The sequence below is a fragment of the Silurus aristotelis genome, assembly GCF_946808225.1.
Source record: "Silurus aristotelis genome assembly, chromosome: 2".
Classification (NCBI taxonomy): Eukaryota; Metazoa; Chordata; class Actinopteri; order Siluriformes; family Siluridae; genus Silurus; species Silurus aristotelis.
The window spans coordinates 2857218-2876976 of record NC_139575.1 but is presented as its reverse complement, the minus strand read 5'-3'; the positions used below and the strand labels follow the sequence as shown (position 1 = coordinate 2876976).

The following is a 19759-nucleotide window of genomic DNA, read 5'->3' as shown; positions in this document are numbered from 1 at the left end:
AAAAGGGGGAAATGTCGCTACCTGGCGGTTGCACTTTGAAACTGACGCGCTAAATAAATTAAATTTTATATATATATATAAAATATATATATATTTTTTTTTTAAACAGCGCCCTCTTGTGGACGATGCGCGGCATGGCGGCGGAGTTTCCTGTTGAGTTTTCCTGTAGAGAGAGAAACGGGAACTCCTCCCGACCGCCGCCTTGTGTGTCGGTGTCGAGGCGGAAAAGGCAGGATTCCGTCGCGGTTCACAGCGAAGTTTTTGATCGCAAATACAAACACCGAGGTCTCGGGTAATAATCCGGACTCCAGGAGGGAGTTTTGTCCTCGCTTCGGGTTCGGCTCATGGAGGTTTAATTCTCCGGGACTGCATCGGTTGATCCCTGAGGAAAGATTTCGGGGTGGGTATTCGATTTAGCAGCACGAAAAAAGTTTTGCTAACCTCTGTTCAGGTGTTGGTTTTGTGCTTTTCGGTGGTGTTTTACCCTCTTACAAATGCTGAATTCTAAAAAAGTCCTTAAAACGGGTGTTTTTGCGTCAAAGTATTAAAATAAGCGAGTTAAATGCGGGTTTGTTCGGTTTGGGTGAAGCCCAGGAGCCTCTGAGGCCTCAGTCTCCTCCCAGTCCTGCCTCGGTTTAGTCAAATACCAGCCAAAAATTCCCGTTTTTCTCTTTGTGTTCAAACAAAAAGTCAAATAAATTTTCCTTCATTACTGAAGTAGTATTTTGGCTCATTTATGGACAAAACAGAACGTGTTTTTTGTTTGCATTTAACGTCCATGAGAAGATTTCCTCCTGTTTTCATTTACATTATAGCAGCTATAAACGCGCTGTCCATCACTGGGCCTCTCCGTCTCCCTCCTGTGTCCTGTAGAGTCACGGCTCAACCCCTGACACTGGAGACTCCTTCTATCAACTCCACAGAAACTTCTAGACCAATGAGAAGTCAGGATTTCTCACCACTGTGGAGAAAAGTTTGGTATAAATGTGTGTAGGAGCTCTAGAGAGCTTAGTAGAGCTGAACCCAATTAAAACAGTTTAAAACAATCTAAAGACTGAGCTTTGGGGTTAAACTGAGTCTAAAGACTGAGCTTTAGGGTTAAACTGAGTCTAAAGACTGAGCTTTGGGGTTAAACTGAGTCTAAAGACTGAGCTTTGGGGTTAAACTGAGTCTAAAGACTGAGCTTTACTGTTAAACTGAGTCTAAAGACTGAGCTTTACTGTTAAACTGAGTCTAAAGACTGAGCTTTGGGGTTAAACTGAGTCTAAAGACTGAGCTTTACTGTTAAACTGAGTCTAAAGACTGAGCTTTGGGGTTAAACTGAGTCTAAAGACTGAGCTTTGGGGTTAAACTGAGTCTAAAGACTGAGCTTTGGGGTTAAACTGAGTCTAAAGACTGAGCTTTACTGTTAAACTGAGTCTAAAGACTGAGCTTTGGGGTTAAACTGAGTCTAAAGACTGAGCTTTGGGGTTAAACTGAGTCTAAAGACTGAGCTTTACTGTTAAACTGAGTCTAAAGACTGAGCTTTAGGGTTAAACCGAGTCTAAAGACTGAGCTTTACTGTTAAACCGAGTCTAAAGACTGAGCTTTAGGGTTAAACCGAGTCTAAAGACTGAGCTTTACGGTTAAACCGAGTCTAAAGACCGAGCTTTAGGGTTAAACCGAGTCTAAAGACCGAGCTTTACTGTTAAACTGAGTCTAAAGACCGAGCTTTACTGTTAAACCGAGTCTAAAGACCGAGCTTTACTGTTAAACCGAGTCTAAAGACTGAGCTTTACTGTTAAACCGAGTCTAAAGACTGAGCTTTACTGTTAAACCGAGTCTAAAGACTGAGCTTTACTGTTAAACCGAGTCTAAAGACTGAGCTTTACTGTTAAACCGAGTCTAAAGACTGAGCTTTGGAGGTAAAGCAGATTTGCTTCATCTGTGGGGTTTGTTTCTGCATCAGACGTGATTTCCCCACACGTTCACCACACGTTTTTGAACCCTACACTAATGCACTGTACGGTCAGAAGTTTGTGGACACGTGAGCGTGAGATTTCCACGTGCTGCTTGTTGAACGGCTCATTTTACTGCTGTTATAATAAGTTTGTTTAACAGTAGTGTTTTTTTTCTGGACTGTGTTTAGCCCCGCCCACTCATTAGAAATGCGTGTGTGTGTGAGAGAATCTGTGTGCGTGTGTGCGTGTGTGCGTGTGTGTGTGTGTGTGCGTGTGTGAGAAAATCTGTGTGCGTGTGTGCGTGTGCGTGTGTGCGTGTGTGTGTGTGTGCGTGTGTGAGAGAATCTGTGTGCGTGTGTGCGTGTGCGTGTGTGCGTGTGTGCGTGTGCGTGTGTGCGTGTGCGTGTGTGCGTGTGTGTGTGTGCGTGTGTGAGAGAATCTGTGTGTGTGTGTTAAATCGACTCACACTGAAATTTGAAAAGCTGTTTACAGTTTTCCCAGCTTTGAAGTTTCTGGTCGTGAATGTGTTGCATCCAAATGAGATGTGAGAAATGTGTGAAAGTGTTGACATGCAGAAGGAAATTGTCGCGCGCGTGCGTGCGTGCGTGCGTGCGTGCGTGCGTGTGTGTGTGCGTGTGTGTGTGTGTGAACAGTGTAAACAGCCTGATATAAAGCACACTGCATAAGTGTGACCCTCAGCGGAAATTCTGATTGCAATCACTTAGATTCAGATTCAAGTTGTGTGTGTGTGTGTGTGTGTGTGTGTGTGTGTGTGTGTCTGTCTCCATGGTGATGTTTGAAGATGTTTATTCTGTTGAAATTTGTATGAGAAGCGTCATAACCGTTCTCCTCCTCATAATATATTTCTGTTTAAATAGTGAAAATGGATGAGTGGATGGATGGATAGATAGATGAGTGGGTAGGTAGATGGATAGATTGGTCCATTGTAAGGTAAGTGGAAGGATGGATGGATGGATGGATAGCTAGATAGATAGATTTGGTCAATTGTGTGTCAAGTAGATGAAGGATGGATGGATGTAAGGATGATGGATGGATGAAGGATGGATGATGGATAGATCCACACACGTCTACATGTGCTGTACACTTGAGCTGATGTTATTGGGGAATAGTTGTTGTTTCTTCATATCCTGCTCGTTGTTATGTATATATTTGTAGAAGTAGAGAAAAAAACGGATCTATTGCACCTTTAATAGCTGATTGTGTGAAGTTCTGCAGTAAAACACTGGTGGTGGATCTGCTGCAACATGGCCTTCGTAACCAGACCTGCTGTCTGTTGAGACGTTACTTCTGGTTACTAAACTTCCCTTTTTTTTCTTTTTTTTTTCTTTTCTTTTTTTTTTTTTTTTTAAGTTCGTTGCTGTGACTCTTGTAAAACTCTTCAAAGATGTTCTTCACTAGTTGGAGGTTCATCCCAGAGCAGTTCAGTAGGATTTAGGTGCAGTGACTGGGCAGGTTGTTCCATGAGAGATATCACTTATAGAGTTCAGACGTTCGTTTATGAGTCCAGATGTCCAGGAACTGCATTGTGATGAAGTATGAAATAGGAGCCATGTTGGTTCAGGATTTTCATTTTCCAGAATAAGTCTCCATCCTTCCCTGCTCTAAAACAACCCCAAACCATTAGTCCACCTCCATGTTCACCAGTTCTTCTTGTAGAGTCAAAAGTGCCACGTTTGGACTTCTCAGAACTTTCTTCCACTTATCCACTCTACAGTTCTTGTGTTTTTTTTTTTAACACGTTTCAAAAAGCGTGAAAAAAAACTCCACACGTATAAACACAGACACCGTGTTTAGTTTTCAGCTGATTGTTTTCAGTTTAATGTCGTTTGCACAGTCGTTCATTTTTCCTCAATGCCTTTTATGTCGAAGATCATCGCTTGTTCTTAAAGCTATTTTTAGCAGTTGAATAAGGAAGTGAGGCCGTTTCAGGGGTTGATTCGAGTCGCATGTTTGCCCGAGGGTTACAGAATGTCGAGAATCTCCACACCTGCTGATTACAGGCTTTAGAACAGTAGCGCAAAACAAAACACTTCTCCGCCTGCACCCACGCCGTGTAGGAATGCGGCGACCGACTCTACAGCCGTGTCGGGCGTTTCTATAGCAACAGCTCGTTCAAGTGAAGGGAAATGCTTTTAAAGACGTCTTACACTATTTTGTGTCTCCAAACAGTTTGGAGAAGAAGCAGATATGGCTGGAGAAGTCGGGTGTCATAACACTTTTAGCTACACAATGTAAGTCTCGATGTTAGAATTGTTTATCTTTCATGTCTTGTGTAGAATCATGACGACCACCGTGTCTCTGGAGGACGCTCTGTCCAACGTGGACCTGCTGGAGGAGCTTCCACTTCCAGACCAGCAGCCATGCATCGAGCCCCTGCCCTCATCACTCATATACCAGGTCACTACACACACTACACTGTACCCTAGTAATTAAACTACACGCACTACACTGTACCCTAGTAATTAAACTACACGCACTACACTGTACCCTAGTAATTAAACTACACGCACTACACTGTACCCTAGTAATTAAACTACACGCACTACACTGTACCCTAGTAATTAAACTACACGCACTACACTGTACCCTAGTAATTAAACTACACGCACTACACTGTACCCTAATAATTAAACTACACGCACTACACTGTACCCTAGTAATTAAACTACACGCACTACACTGTACCCTAGTAATTAAACTACACGCACTACACTGTACCCTAGTAATTAAACTACACGCACTACACTGTACCCTAGTAATTAAACTACACGCACTACACTGTACCCTAGTAATTAAACTACACGCACTACACTGTACCCTAGTAATTAAACTACACGCACTACACTGTACCCTAGTAATTAAACTACACGCACTACACTGTACCCTAGTAATTAAACTACACGCACTACACTGTACCCTAGTAATTAAACTACACGCACTACACTGTACCCTAGTAATTAAACTACACGCACTACACTGTACCCTAGTAATTAAACTACACGCACTACACTGTACCCTAGTAACTAAACTACACGCACTACACTGTACCCTAGTAACTAAACTACACGCACTACACTGTACCCTAGTAACTAAACTACACGCACTACACTGTACCCTAGTAACTAAACTACACGCACTACACTGTACCCTGGTAACTAAACTACACGCACTACACTGTACCCTGGTAATTAAACTACACGCACTACACTGTACCCTGGTAATTAAACTACACGCACTACACTGTACCCTGGTAATTAAACTACACGCACTACACTGTACCCTGGTAATTAAACTACACGCACTACACTGTACCCTGGTAATTAAACTACACGCACTACACTGTACCCTGGTAATTAAACTACACGCACTACACTGTACCCTGGTAATTAAACTACACGCACTACACTGTACCCTGGTAGTTAAACTACACGCACTACACTGTACCCTGGTAATTAAACTACACGCACTACACTGTACCCTGGTAATTAAACTACACGCACTACACTGTACCCTGGTAATTAAACTACACGCACTACACTGTACCCTGGTAATTAAACTACACGCACTACACTGTACCCTGGTAATTAAACTACACGCACTACACTGTACCCTGGTAATTACACACGGTGACTTTAAGATTAATTAAATGTAAAAAAAAATTAATATAATAAAAATAATTAAATAAGTACATATTTTTAAGTTCTATTAGAAAGAAATGGTAAAATGTACTTTTTCATAATTATTTATTAGTTTTGGATGAATTTTAATATATAATAATATTATAATATAATAAAGAATAAATCTTTGGGTTGAAAAGTGAAACACTTTGTGATTTATCATGTTGATGTTTTTTCATCGTCAGCCGAACTTCAACACCAACTTTGAAGATCGAAACGCCTTCGTGACGGGAATCGCACGCTACATCGAGCAAGCCACTGTCCACTCCAGCATGGTAAACCTCACTCTGACTCACATCTGAGTCTCCCCTGTCTCACTCTGACTCGCCTCTGAGTCTCCCCTGTCTCACTCTCTCACATCTGAGTCTCTCTATCTCGCTCTCGCGCATCTGAGTCTCTCTGTTTCACTCTCTCGCATCTGAGTCTCCACTGTCTCCCTCTGACTCGCCTCCAAATCTCCACTGTCTCACTCTCTCGCATCTGAGTCTCTGTCTCACTCTCTCGCATCTAATTCTCCCCTGTCTCTCACTGACTTAGCTCTGAGTCTCCCCTGTCTCAATCTGACTCACCTCTGAGTCTCTCTATCTCGCTCTCGCGCATCTGAGTCTCTCTGTTTCACTCTCTCAAATCTGAGTCTCCCCTGTCTCACTCTGACTCGCCTCTGAGTCTCCCCTGTCTCATTCGCTGTCTTAATCTAACTTGCCTCTGAGTCTTCTGTGTCTCATTCTCTGTCTCAATCTCTCGCATCTGAGTCTGCCCTGTCTCCCTCTGACTCGCCTCCAAATCTCCACTGTCTCACTCTCTCGCATCTGAGTCTCTGTCTCACTCTCTCGCATCTAAATCTCCCCTGTCTCTCACTGACTTAGCTCTGAGTCTCCCCTGTCTCAATCTGACTCACCTCTGAGTCTCTCTATCTCGCTCTCGCGCATCTGAGTCTCTCTGTTTCACTCTCTCAAATCTGAGTCTCCCCTGTCTCACTCTGACTCGCCTCTGAGTCTCCCCTGTCTCATTCTCTGTCTTAATCTAACTTGCCTCTGAGTCTTCTGTGTCTCATTCTCTGTCTCAATCTCTCGCATCTGAGTCTCTGTCTCACTCTCTCGCATCTAAATCTCCCCTGTCTCTCACTCTTACCTCTGAGTCTCCCCTGTCTCAATCTGACTCACCTCTGTCTCCCGTCTCACTTTGACTCACCTCTGTGTCTTTGCTGTCTCACTCTAACTCACCTTTGTGTCTCCTCTGTCTCACTCTAACTCACCTCTGTCTCACTCCTGTACAGAACGAGATGTTGGAGGAGGGCCAGGAGTACGCTGTGATGCTCTACACTTGGAGAAGCTGCTCCCGAGCCATCCCACAGGTAATACACACACACACGCACACACACACACGCACACACACACACACACACCACACACACACACACTCGGCTCCCACTTTGCTTGTAGTTGCTTTATTTATATATATGTATATCAGGGCTGAAACGATTCCTCAAGTAATTTGAGTAATTTGAATACAAAAAAGCATCGAGGCAAATTATTTTCTTTCTCCCTTTAACTACACACGGAGCACTGTGTTTCCCCATGGACCGTTATTACTGACGCACCAACTCTGAGCTGTTCTGGGGTCTCATTTATAAACTTTCCACGTGAAGGTTGTGTGTGTTATCTGTAGGTGTGTTTAAATGTAGCATGTATGAATGATAATGTAGTGGGTTTGAGAGGGTGGGCTCAACCTTTCTCTTAGTGCGCTCAACACTTCACACAAAAGCTGTGGCGTTTATAAACGAGACCCCCGGACAGGTAACACAGGAACACTGAAGAATGAAGAGAGAGAAAACAGTGAGCGGTGAGGAGAAGATTCGGATCAAAGTACACCAAAGATTCAAACTCAAACATAAAGAAAACATCTTAGAAGTGTGTTTACACTTTTATTAGTAATTTGAACTTGATTTTTACATTTTATTTGATATTTGTATTTGCATTTTGATGTAATTTGGCAATTAAATGTGTGTGTGTGTGTGTGTGTGTGTGTGTGTGTGTGTGTGTGTGTATGTATATATATATATATTGCATTTTCTTTTTTCAACCTGTTCTTTTAGGTGAAGTGTAACGAGCAGCCCAACAGGGTGGAGATCTACGAGAAAACCGTGGAGGTTCTGGAGCCCGAGGTCACCAAGCTGATGAACTTCATGTACTTCCAGGTAACGGCCTTCGACTAACCATCGGGTTGTTGTCATGGTGATGGTGTTGGTATGTTTGAAAAAAATAATAAAATGGAGTAACGGTACACATAATTCACGGCTCGGTTCAGTTTCAGTACAGTTACGGAGAAGTAAATATTGTTTTTATTTTAAATTAAATCCCTGCCTGGTTTAAATAAAAAAATAAAATATATCAAAATAAAATAGAAAAAAAAATCAAAGCAATACATTTTATTATATTGATCAAATTGGCTCAAATGAAATCAATTTACTTAAATGCATACATTTGTTTAATTATCCAATAAATTAATTTATTCATGAATAAATAAATTCCTCTTATCCTTCATTCATTCCGCTCACGTTAGGTGTAAAGTTAAACCCCTGTGTGTCGATGTGGAAGAGCTTCAGGAGATCATTGAAAACTCACTCTTTTGGTGGTTGTTCTTCTCAGCGCACGGCGATCGATCGTTTCTGCGGCGAGGTGCGGCGCCTGTGTCACGCCGAGCGCAGGAAAGACTTCGTATCCGAGGCTTACCTGCTCACCCTGGGAAAGTTCATCAACATGTTTGCCGTGCTGGACGAGCTGAAGAACATGAAATGCAGCGTCAAAAACGACCACTCGGCCTACAAACGGTATGCGTTCCTCGAACAACCAGATGATCGTATTTGTCTTAGTAATAATTTCCAAATGCTAATAATGATTTTGAACGCCAAAACTGTGGTCAAAAGTATTGGGACACCCGACTTTTACGACATGTGCGCCTTCTCCGAAAAACTGTGTAAGCACACACATCTCTGGATACATTTGGTTGCATGGAATTTTTCCCTTCACTTCAGGAGACCCAAACCTGTTCCAACATGACACAAAGTGCTCAAAGCCACCTCTTCATGAACATCTGCTTCAAACTTACTGTAGCATGTTCTTACATGCTTGTAAGTACCGCTTGCAACCACTAGATGGCACTGCTTTCGGTATTGAAATGTTATCTGGCACTGGTGACTTCTTCTGTAAAGACTCCAAATCCCTGGAGCTGTTGCTATAGCAACGCTAACGTATTAGTTCCAGTGCGCTAATGAATAATTTTCGGCCAATCAGAATCGAGAATTCAGGAGCGTTACAGAATAAAATTTCAAACTATTATTATTTGTAGCGATGAACTAACGTGTTCCTCTACCCGACAGAGCGGCACAGTTCCTGAGGAAAATGTCTGAGCCATCATCTATTCAGGAGTCTCAGAACTTGTCCATGTTCCTGGCCAACCACAACAAGATCACACAGGTATCACAGATCACTGATTCACAGTCTTCTAGTATGATCTATGGTCTTCTAGATAGCATGTTTAAATGTGTGTGTGTGTGTGTGTGTGTGTGTGTGTGTGTGTGTGTGTGTGTGTGTGTGTGTGTGTGTGTGTGTGTGTGTGTCTCAGTCTCTCCAGCAGCAGTTAGAGGTGATTAATGGTTATGAAGAGCTCCTGGCTGACATAGTCAACCTCTGCGTGGACTACTACGAGAACAAGATGTACCTCACCCCTGGGGAGAAGCACATGTTGCTCAAAGTAAGGCATAACACACACACACACACACAATTTTTTTTTTTATTTGACTTTTTAATATTTTTAATTATGATTTTTCTCTCCGTCCTCCAGGTCATGGGCTTTGGGTTGTACCTGATGGATGGAAACAGCAGCAACATCTACAAACTGGACACCAAGAAGAGGATCAACCTCGCCAAAATCGACAAGTTTTTCAAGGTGCGTATCAGTGTGACACTCGGAGTGATGGACCAAGTTCTACATCCAGTTCCCATTTCCTGCTATAATAAGCTCCACTCTTCTGGGAAGATGTTCAACTAGATTTGTGGAGATTCATTCAGCCACCAGGGTGTTGGTAAAGTCAGGTACTGATGTAGGTGAGAAGGCCTGGGGAGCATTTAGAGTTCGTTCATCCCGAAGGCATTTGGTAGGTTCAGTAGGACGCTTCCTGAGACGTCGTGTGCCTCTAAGTTTTTGGGGTGAAAAAGTCAGGTGTCCCAATACTTTTGGAGCTATAATAACAATCGGAGCTTAACAACAGTGCGTCACATCAGCAGAAGATTGTTAGTATTTTAGATTAGACTTCTGTAATCTTTTTTTGCCACCGTTGTGCCATGCAGCAGCTGCAGGTGGTTCCTCTGTTTGGAGACATGCAGATCGAGCTTTCACGTTACATCAAAACCAGCGCTCACTTTGAAGAAAACAAATCCAGGTAAGAAACCATCATCCAAACAACCAGACAGGATTCACGTGATGTGACCTCATTACACGTAGCGCTGAAACCTGACACACGTGTGTGTGTGTGTGTGTGTGTGTGTGTGTGTGTGTTCCAGGTGGTCTTGTACATCCACAGGCAGCAGTCCTCAGTATAATATCTGCGAGCAGATGATTCAGATTCGTGAGGATCACATGCGTTTCATCTCTGAACTGGCTCGCTACAGCAACAATGAGGTGTGTGTCCTTGATTGTCAATAATTAGTTAATTGATCAATCACTTGGTTAATTAATTAATTGTTTACTTAATCAGCTAAACAATTAATACATCAAATTATGTAATTAATTACTCAATTAATTAATAATTTAAATGAGTCATATTTAAACACGATTACATTTCCATTTGGTTCATATTATTTATATATATATATATAATATTTGTGTGTTTGTGTGTAGGTGGTGACAGGATCAGGACGCCAAGAGGCCCAGAAGACGGACACTGAGTACAGGAAGTTGAGTGACCTGGCCTTGCAGGGCCTTCAGCTGCTCTCTCAGTGGAGTGCTCAAGTCATGGAAGTGGTGAGTGAGTGTGTGTGTGTGTGTGTTCAAATGCTACATAATCACAACAAGAGTTGGACCGATACAGATGTCAATATTTTTTTTACAGTGGATACTGGATAAAAAAAAAAAATTAACACTATGTAAAATAGTACTGAACTTTATTATAAAAATATAGTTGGGGGGGAAAAGCTGTTCACGAAAATGTGCTAAATATGAATATATGAATAATATTTATACATTTTAAGGGGAAATAAAAGACATGCCTTTAAACTGTAACAAAAGTAACACTTTAAATAAATAAAACCATTTACATACATCCAAAATGAATAAAGACACTTCAAATAAACAGCGCATTGCATCGCCTTTAGAGGCTGCTCTCGTACCGTTTAGTGCGACCCGGAAAAACTATCGGTATGGAAAAATCAACTATCCGACCTCCACTCACAACATATTTTATAAATGATTTGATCAAACAGGCATTTTATTTTAAACTGTTTTTAAAATGTAAACTGTCATAGTTTGCAAATATTAATAATAAATTGCATTAATAAAAAATGTTTTGCACCCCCACCCGGAAATTGTCCCGAACCGTGACTTAAAAACCGTGGTGCATAACGAACCGTGACCTTTGTGTACTATTACATGCCTAATATTGTATACTATTTATGGAAGGAGTCTCCGTTCCAGTGCTTTGTAACAGTAACCTGGGCTGAGGAGATTCTTTCAAAAAGGTTTCGACATTTTCTGACAGCGATGCTCCTTTTTTGTCAGTATTCGTGGAAGCTGGTGCATCCGACAGACAAATATTCCAACAAGGACTGTCCCGACAACGCGGAGGAGTACGAACGGGCCACCAGATACAACTACACCAGTGAAGAGAAGTTCGCTCTGGTGGAGGTCAGTGTCTGAGAAAGTGTGTGTGTTTGAGTGAAATTCAGATAGAGCTCTGGTTCTAATTGACCGAGGCTGTTGGTTCTGATCGGGTCCAGGTCATCGCCATGATAAAGGGGCTGCAGGTGCTGATGGGTCGTATGGAGAGCGTTTTTAACCATGCCATCCGCCACACCATCTACGCCGCCCTGCAGGACTTCGCCCAGGTCACGCTGCGTGACCCGCTGCGGCAGGCTATCAAGAAGAAGAAGAACGTCATCCAGAGGTGTGTGTGTGTGTGTGTGTGTGTGTGTGTGTGTGTGTGTTTTAACGATGTGATGCATCGATTAAAAAAAGCACGTAACGGATAAAAGTTGCCATTTGTATCACGATGCATAATTTTTTAAATATCTGCGTCACTTTATTTCTATATAATTATCAGTAGATGCGCTGTACTTTTATTATTTAGAAAATGACCTATAATTTGTGACCGATTTTTGATATTTGCTACGTGAAATTGACGTATCACAACACTAGTGAAAGTGAGGCGTGTCCTGAGAGTCACATAGAATCCTGATTAACATGGCAGAGGTAGAGCTGTAACTTCCTGCAGACACAACTGGAAAAGAACGTCTTGTTTCATTTCATCATTTTTATTTTTGCACTACAAAAGTGTGTGTGTGACAGAGACATGAGTTAGAGGTCAGAAGATCATTTATGATGATCGCTTTTGAGTCAGAAGGTCTGTAGGAGCGCAAGATCTGAAAATATCTCTGGTTGCGGTAAGATCGCAAATCTGGAGAGCCCACGTGAATTTCTTTTTCCATGGTCTTCTAGATGTTCTCTTTGGATGTAAAAGGTGACCTTTGTTGTTACAGCGTCCTCCAGGCCATCCGTAAGACCATCTGCGACTGGGAGTCGGGACGAGAGCCTCATAACGACCCCGCTCTGCGAGGGGAAAAGGATCCCAAGGGAGGATTCGATATCAAAGTGCCCCGTCGCGCCGTGGGTCCTTCCAGCACTCAGGTGCCTTCTTCGGAATCATCTGAACGTTATTAACGTCCAAACTAGTAGCTATGATTAAATCGGATCCCCCTCTCTTCATTCAGCTGTACATGGTGAGGACCATGCTGGAGTCTCTGGTCGCGGATAAGAGCGGCTCGAAGAAGACGCTGCGCAGCGGCCTGGAAGGACCGACCATCCTGGACATCGAGAAGTTCCACCGGGAATCCTTCTTCTACACTCACCTGCTTAACTTCAGCGGTAAGATCCTTGCTCCAGGAACAAACTGGAACTTTTGCTACCAGACACGCTTAAGTACTGAAGTTAAGGAGACATGGTGGAACTCTCCTTAGTCCCAAGAGATTTGATTGAAGGTCAGTGAAGAAGGAAATGAAGTTTTTGTGTGTTTCGTTATAGACACCCTGCAGCAGTGCTGTGATCTTTCCCAGCTCTGGTTCCGCGAGTTCTTCCTGGAGCTCACCATGGGCCGCCGTATCCAGTTCCCCATCGAGATGTCCATGCCCTGGATCCTCACCGATCACATCCTGGACATGAAAGAAGCCTCCATGATGGAGTCAGTAACATCAGAGCAAGATTAAATCGATTAACGGCACTAGCGATACGAAGAAAATATCATATCACGATTTCCAAACAATTTTCTGCCATACACCGTACCCTGTAGGACCAAAAGTTTGTGGACACCCGAGTATAAGATTGCAATGTGCTTCTTTTTTTGAACGTCCAATTCCACATTTAGTTCCTATTTACTGTTATTATAAAATCCACTCTCCGTTCAGCAAAGCGTTACTGAGACCTTCTCCGTCCCTCCTCAGGTACGTTCTGTATTCTCTGGACCTCTACAACGACAGCGCACACTACGCTCTCACCAAGTTCAAGAAGCAGTTCCTCTACGATGAGATCGAGGCTGAGGTAACCTCATCATCATCATCGTCTCGATTGTCTTTTCTATTTATAAACACCAGTTACTGCTGAAGCCTCAAGATTTTTTATTTTTTTTTCCTGTAGGTGAATCTCTGCTTTGATCAGTTTGTCTACAAGCTCGCGGATCAAATTTTTGCCTACTACAAAGTCTTGGCAGGAAGGTGGGAGGAAAAAGAGGAGCAGGAATCATTTCCTGTATTGTGTGTGTGTGTGTGTGTGTGTGTGTGTGTGTGTGTGTGTGTGTGTGTGTGTGTGTGTGTGTGTGTGTGTGTGTGTGTGTGTGTAAGAAGAAAAGCCAAGGCTGAATACTGGGCTGTTGGTGTGCCATTAGATTGGTTGGGTATCCCAGGCTTTTGCAGGGGTGTTCTAGGAGGTTGCCAGGGTGTTGCTAGGGAATCCCAGGAGGTTGTTATGATATCTCAGTTGGTTGCTAGGGTGTTGCTAGGGTGTTTGCTAGGATTTTCCAGAAGTTTGCTAAGGCATTGCTTGGTGATTGTTGGGGAATCCCACGAGGTTGCTTAAGTATCCTTTGAGGTTGCTCTGGTGTTTCCTAGTGTTACCGAGGTGTTTGCTGGGGTATATCCGGTGTTTTATAGAGTATTCTAAGAGTGGGTCTGTAACTAACCATTATTTTTTATAAACGGACAATTCCAGGTTTTCTTTGTTGCGTTTAATATAAAATGCTCTCATGATTTGGACGACTTGGGGGACACACTTTTTCCTGCTGCAGGTTGACCCTGTACTCCGGTATTTTCACAGGCAGCCGTGATTCTTACCCGCGCACTAAACCGTAACTTCAGCAGCCCCACTAATCAATAACAACATTCAGAGACTACGAATTTCACTATTAATTCTTAAAGATTTTACCCATCACTTGTGGCAGCTCTACCCATGTGTTTGCTGGGGTATTCCTGGTGTTTCCTAGGCTTTCCCAGGTGGTTGCTAAGGTGTTTGCTGGGGTATTCCTGATGTTTCCTAGGCTATCCCAGGTTGTTGCTAAGGTGTTTGCTGGGGTATTCCTGGTGTTTGCAAGGGAAAGAATGTGATTCCATGAACTGGTCTTACATGTTTGGTCTGTTTTTTAAAGACACGCTGAGTCTTTCTTTTTGTCTGCAGCTTACTCCTGGATAAAAGACTTCGAGCTGAATGTAAAAACCAGGGGGCCAATATTTCCTGGCCTCCGTCCAACCGCTATGAGACGCTCCTGAAACAGAGACACGTCCAGGTGTGGATTCAGAACTCATATTTGTGTGTGTGTGTGTGTGTGTGTGTGTGTGTGTGTGTGTGTCTGTGTCTGTGAGTGAACATCAGTGACTCATCAGTGCTGGGAAGTGACCATGGCATAAGGTGATGATCCATGACTAGAGGTGAAACCGTACACCGTGTTCATGTTCTCCGCTTCACCTCAGGCCGATCTTCACCTCCACATCGTGCATTGACGTCCTGGAACAGCTCACACCTCCACCTGGATCATCACCCACGTCTGTATATTTAACTACATTGTGGTTTCTTGCAGCTCTTGGGTCGTTCCATCGATCTGAACCGCCTCATCACTCAGAGAGTCTCCGCTGCGCTCTACAAGTCCCTCGAGCTGGCCATCAACCGCTTCGAGAGCGAGGACCTCACCTCCATGGTGGTACGTTCTGCACTTACACCTTCAGCTGGAGAACCTCAGCCATCATCATCGGCTGGTCTTCATCTCTCTCCCTCCATTCTCTATCTCTCTTCTTTCTTTCTTTCTTTCTTTCTTTCTTTCTTTCTTTCTTTCTTTCTTTCTTTCTTTCTTTCTTTCTTTCTTTCTTTCTTTCTTTCTTTCTTTCTTTCTTTCTTTTGTTTCCTCTCTTCCACAATTTTCTCTCCCACCTTTCTATCTTTTTTCCTTTCTTTCTTTTTTCCTTATTTTTTCCTCTCTTCCTTTATTCATTCTCTTCCCCTCCACCCCCCTCTGTTTCTTTCTCTTTTTCCCTCTTTCTTAATTTGCTCTCTCTCCCTCCACCCCTCTCCTTCTTTTTTGCCTTTCTTTCTTCCTTTTCTTTTTTCTTTTTTTTCCCTCGCTTCCTTTACACTTTCTCTTACCTCTCCAATTTTCTTTATCTTTCCTTTCTCTCTTTCGAGCTCTTCTTTTTTTCTTGTTTCTTTCTATCTTTCCCTTTTTTCCTTCTTCTTTCTCTTCAATTTTTTTCTATTTTTATCTCTCTATATCTCATATTCTCTCTCTCTCTCTCTCTCTCTCTCTCTCTCTCTCTCTCTCTCCATCAGGAGTTGGAGGGCTTGATGGACATTAACCGAATGACCCACAAGCTCCTGAGTAAGTTCCTGACCCTGGACAGTATGGACGCCATGTTCCGTGAGGCCAATCACAACGTATCTGCTCCGTACGGCAGGATCACGCTGCACGTCTTCTGGGAGCTCAACTACGACTTCCTGCCCAACTACTGTTACAACAGCTCCACCAACAGGTACCTCCTCCAGACCAGACCTACAGTCCACTGAGGAGGACGAGCACCAGGAGGACAACTCACATATCTGTCTTTCCTTTCTGTTCGGGAACGTGGGAAAACACACGAGTTTTATGTACATGTACATCTGTTTATGGCAGTTATGTGAAGGTTTACAACTGTGTGTGTGTGTGTTCAGGTTTGTTCGTACAGTGATGCCGTTCTCACAGGAGTTCCAGAGAGACAAACCGCCCAACGCTCAGCCTCAATACCTCTACGGCTCAAAGGTCTGAACATCTTCAGTCTCTCTGTCTGTCTCCGTCTCTTTCCCTCAGTCTCTCTGAGACACTCACTCCGTCTCTTTCCCTCAGTCTCTCTGAGACACTCACTCCGTCTCTTTCCCTCAGTCTCTCTGAGACACTCACTCCGTCTCATTCCCTCAGTCTCTCTGAGACACTCACTCCGTCTCTTTCCCTCAGTCTCTCTGAGACACTCACTCCGTCTCTTTCCCTCAGTCTCTCTGAGACACTCACTCCGTCTCTTTCCCTCAGTCTCTCTGAGACACTCACTCCGTCTCTTTCCCTCAGTCTCTCTGAGACACTCACACACTCTGTCTAAATTTTATTCCGATTGCTTTATTAAAATGACAAAATAATAAATGTCTTTGCCAAATTATTAAAAACAAAACAGGAAATGATTCAGAACATCTAAAGAATAAAAAGCAAAAGTCATGTGACAAATCTCTCTGAGAGACTCTCTCTTTCTCTCCCTCTCTCAAATCTAACTCTCCCCCCGTCACCCCCCCCCACCCTCTCTCTCTCTCTCTCTCTCCTCACCCAGGCGTTGAACTTGGCCTACAGTAGCATATACGGTTTCTACAGGAACTTTGTTGGTCCTCCTCATATCAAGGCCATGTGCAGACTGTTGGGGTACCAGGGCATTGCCGTGGTGATGGAGGAGCTGCTGAAGGTGGTCAAGAGCCTGGTAAGGTTCAGGTCTGGTACTCTGACTAAGACATGCGTGATTGTGTGAGAGAGAAAGATCCGGTTCAGGTGGGTTTCAGGTTAACTTCCTGTTTCCTTGACAGCTCCAGGGCACCATTCTGCAGTATGTGAGGACTCTGATGGAGGTGATGCCGAAGATCTGCCGCCTGCCACGCCACGAGTACGGCTCTCCAGGTGTGTGTGTGTGTGTGTGTGTGTGTGTGTGTGTGTGTGTGTGTGTGTGTGTGTGTGTGTGTGTGTGTGTGTGTGTGTGTGTGTGTGTGTGTTTGTGTGGGTGTATGTTCATGAGCTTGTCCTGTGCTACAGGGATCTTGGAGTTCTTCCACCACCAGCTGAAGGACATTGTGGAGTACGCTGAGCTGAAGACCGTATGCTTCCAGAACCTGAGGGAGGTGGGCAACGCCGTGCTCTTCTGTCTGCTCAGTGAACAGAGCCTGGTACGTCCAACACACACACACACACACACTATAATAACCGTGTCTAGAACAAGTGTTGTAGTCATGTGATATCTGACCACATCTCCACCTTCTGTCCATCATCTCAAAGTCCCTTAGTTTACTTTTACATTATTATTTTTTTTTTGCCCTCACACTCAACACACTACGCTTCAGTTACTGTGTGTGTGTGTGTGTGTGTGTGTGTGTGTGTGTGAGAGAGAGGTTGCATAAGTCACAAGCTGTATATGGTAAAGAGAGATGTGTTATCAGGTTTATCAGCTCTCACACTTGTCACGTGATTTACTGCATATGATGGTGGTGATGGTTGGTGATGATAGTGATGATGTTGGAGATAATGATCGTGATAGTGGTGGTGATAAAGATGGAGGTAGTGGTGGTGATAAAAATGATAGTGGTTTTGTTAATTTTGAGGATGATGAGGGGGAGATGATGGCTGATTGATTGAGGCATTGGACTTTGAATCCGAAGGTTGTGAGTTCGAATCCCAACCACACCAAGATGTCATTCCTGGGCCGGGCCCCTAAGCAAGGCCCTTAACCCCATAGATACTCAGTTGTATGAATGAGACACATGTCTCTGTGGATGACTGTGGTGGTGTTTTATTTCTGTGTGTTTTTGTGCAGTCTCAGGAGGAAGTGTGTGACCTGCTGCACGCTGCACCTTTCCAGAACATCCTCCCCAGGGTTCACGTGAAAGGTACTACATCCATCAGATGTGTTACTGTATGTATGTATGTATGTATGACACTGTGTGTGTGTGGGTGTGTGTGGCTGGTTGTAAATGAGTCATACATGTGAAAGTTGTGTAAGCTCCGCCCCTTCCTGCGTGCAGAGGGCGAGCGGTTGGACGCCAAGATGAAGCGTTTGGAGGCAAAATACACTGCGCTGCACATGGTGCCTTTAATCGAGCGCCTGGGAACTCCACAGGTGGGGCAGATCTCTCTCTCTCTCACACACACACACACAACCCTGTATCAGTTGTCATAGTAACGAGGTGAGTTTGTGTTACTGAGGGTTTCAGGCTCTATTTGTGTCTGTCCATCCATATACATCTACCTGGTTCTCTGTATATATCTGTCTATCCCTCCATCCCTGTGTATTTCTGTGTGAATGTGCGGCTGATGATTTTCCTGTACCCGTGTGACTCTTTCGTTTTCGCTCCTCGTTAGCAAATTGCGATCGCGCGCGAGGGCGACCTGCTGACCAAAGAGCGTCTGTGCTGCGGACTGTCCATGTTCGAGGTCATCCTGTCGCGCATCCGCGGTTTCCTGGACGACCCGATTTGGCGCGGCCCGTTACCTAGCAACGGTGTGATGCACGTGGATGAGTGTGTGGAGTTTCACAGGCTGTGGAGCGCCATGCAGTTCGTCTACTGCATCCCGGTCGGAGCGCACGAGTTCACCGTGGAGTGAGTGATGCACCTCTAACACACATTCAGACACACACTGATGATGATGCTGATGGTGGTGGTGATGTTCTCCAGGCAGTGTTTTGGCGACGGGCTGAACTGGGCCGGCTGCATGATCATCACCCTGCTGGGGCAGCAGAGGCGCTTCGACATCCTGGACTTTAGCTACCACCTGCTGAAGGTGCAGAAACACGACGGCAAGGACGAGATCATAAAGAGTGTGGTGAGTGCGATGGTCATGATGACACGTTCTTCCGTCTGACCGTAACGATCACCTAACTCTCTCTAGATTCCACACACTTTTCCATCTATAGATTTTTTTCTCTCTCCCTTCTAAAACCATATCAACAACGTTCTAACCGAACTCTCCTCGTTTCTCCTCCCGTCCAGCCCTTGAAGAAAATGGTGGACCGTATCCGCAAGTACCAGATCGTGAACGACGAGATTTTCTCCATCCTGAACAAGTACATGAAATCGGGCGACGGCGAGAACATGCCGGTGGAACACGTGCGCTGCTTCCAGCCGCCGATCCACCAGTCCCTGGCCAGCAACTGAGATTTACTGCGGGTTCTGGCTCAGACCGCACCAGCGCATTGATCATGGTGGGGTTCAGGCAGAGCAGATGTTTTTTTGCACCATCATTAAAGCCTGTAGTGTTCTGTATAACAGAGACAGTACATCGTAGGGGTGGGGGTGGGGGGAGGTGAGAAGATTTTAAACACAGTGTTACACGTATAGTACATGTGCCTTATTCCAGAAAAAATATAACGAGCATATTTTCTTCTTTTCCTCTAATCATTTACATTTTATATACTTATTACAAAGGGGGGGGGGGGGGGTTGGGGGTGTGTGTGTGTGTGTGTCGGGGGAATAACTGTTTCACCAAGAGATTATTTAAGTGTTTTCTGATTTTTCCCGAATGACGACGGAGGAGGAACCATCGCAGGAATAAGTTCTTTTGGGTGAAAGAAAAAAAAAAACAAGTGCCTAAACATG

The 19759-nt window shown here is 44.1% G+C and overlaps 1 protein-coding gene across 1 annotated transcript; it reads left to right on the top strand.

Annotated features, from left to right (window-relative positions):
* Positions 1-132: 132 nt before the first annotated feature.
* cyfip1 (cytoplasmic FMR1 interacting protein 1) lies at positions 133-19725 on the top strand. Its single transcript, XM_083562613.1, is given in 31 exon segments — positions 133-400; positions 4238-4358; positions 5824-5913; positions 6915-6992; positions 7734-7835; positions 8287-8468; positions 9018-9114; positions 9263-9391; positions 9482-9586; positions 9988-10079; positions 10201-10318; positions 10538-10660; positions 11414-11539; positions 11632-11798; positions 12391-12566; positions 12569-12775; positions 12932-13088; positions 13348-13444; positions 13541-13617; positions 14573-14681; positions 14973-15092; positions 15716-15915; positions 16094-16181; positions 16735-16878; positions 16982-17072; positions 17205-17335; positions 17980-18052; positions 18188-18282; positions 18525-18763; positions 18839-18986; positions 19154-19725. Coding segments are annotated over 30 exon segments (3843 nt in total). The 5' UTR covers positions 133-400; positions 4238-4241; the 3' UTR covers positions 19319-19725.
* The last annotated feature ends 34 nt before the right edge of the window (positions 19726-19759 follow it).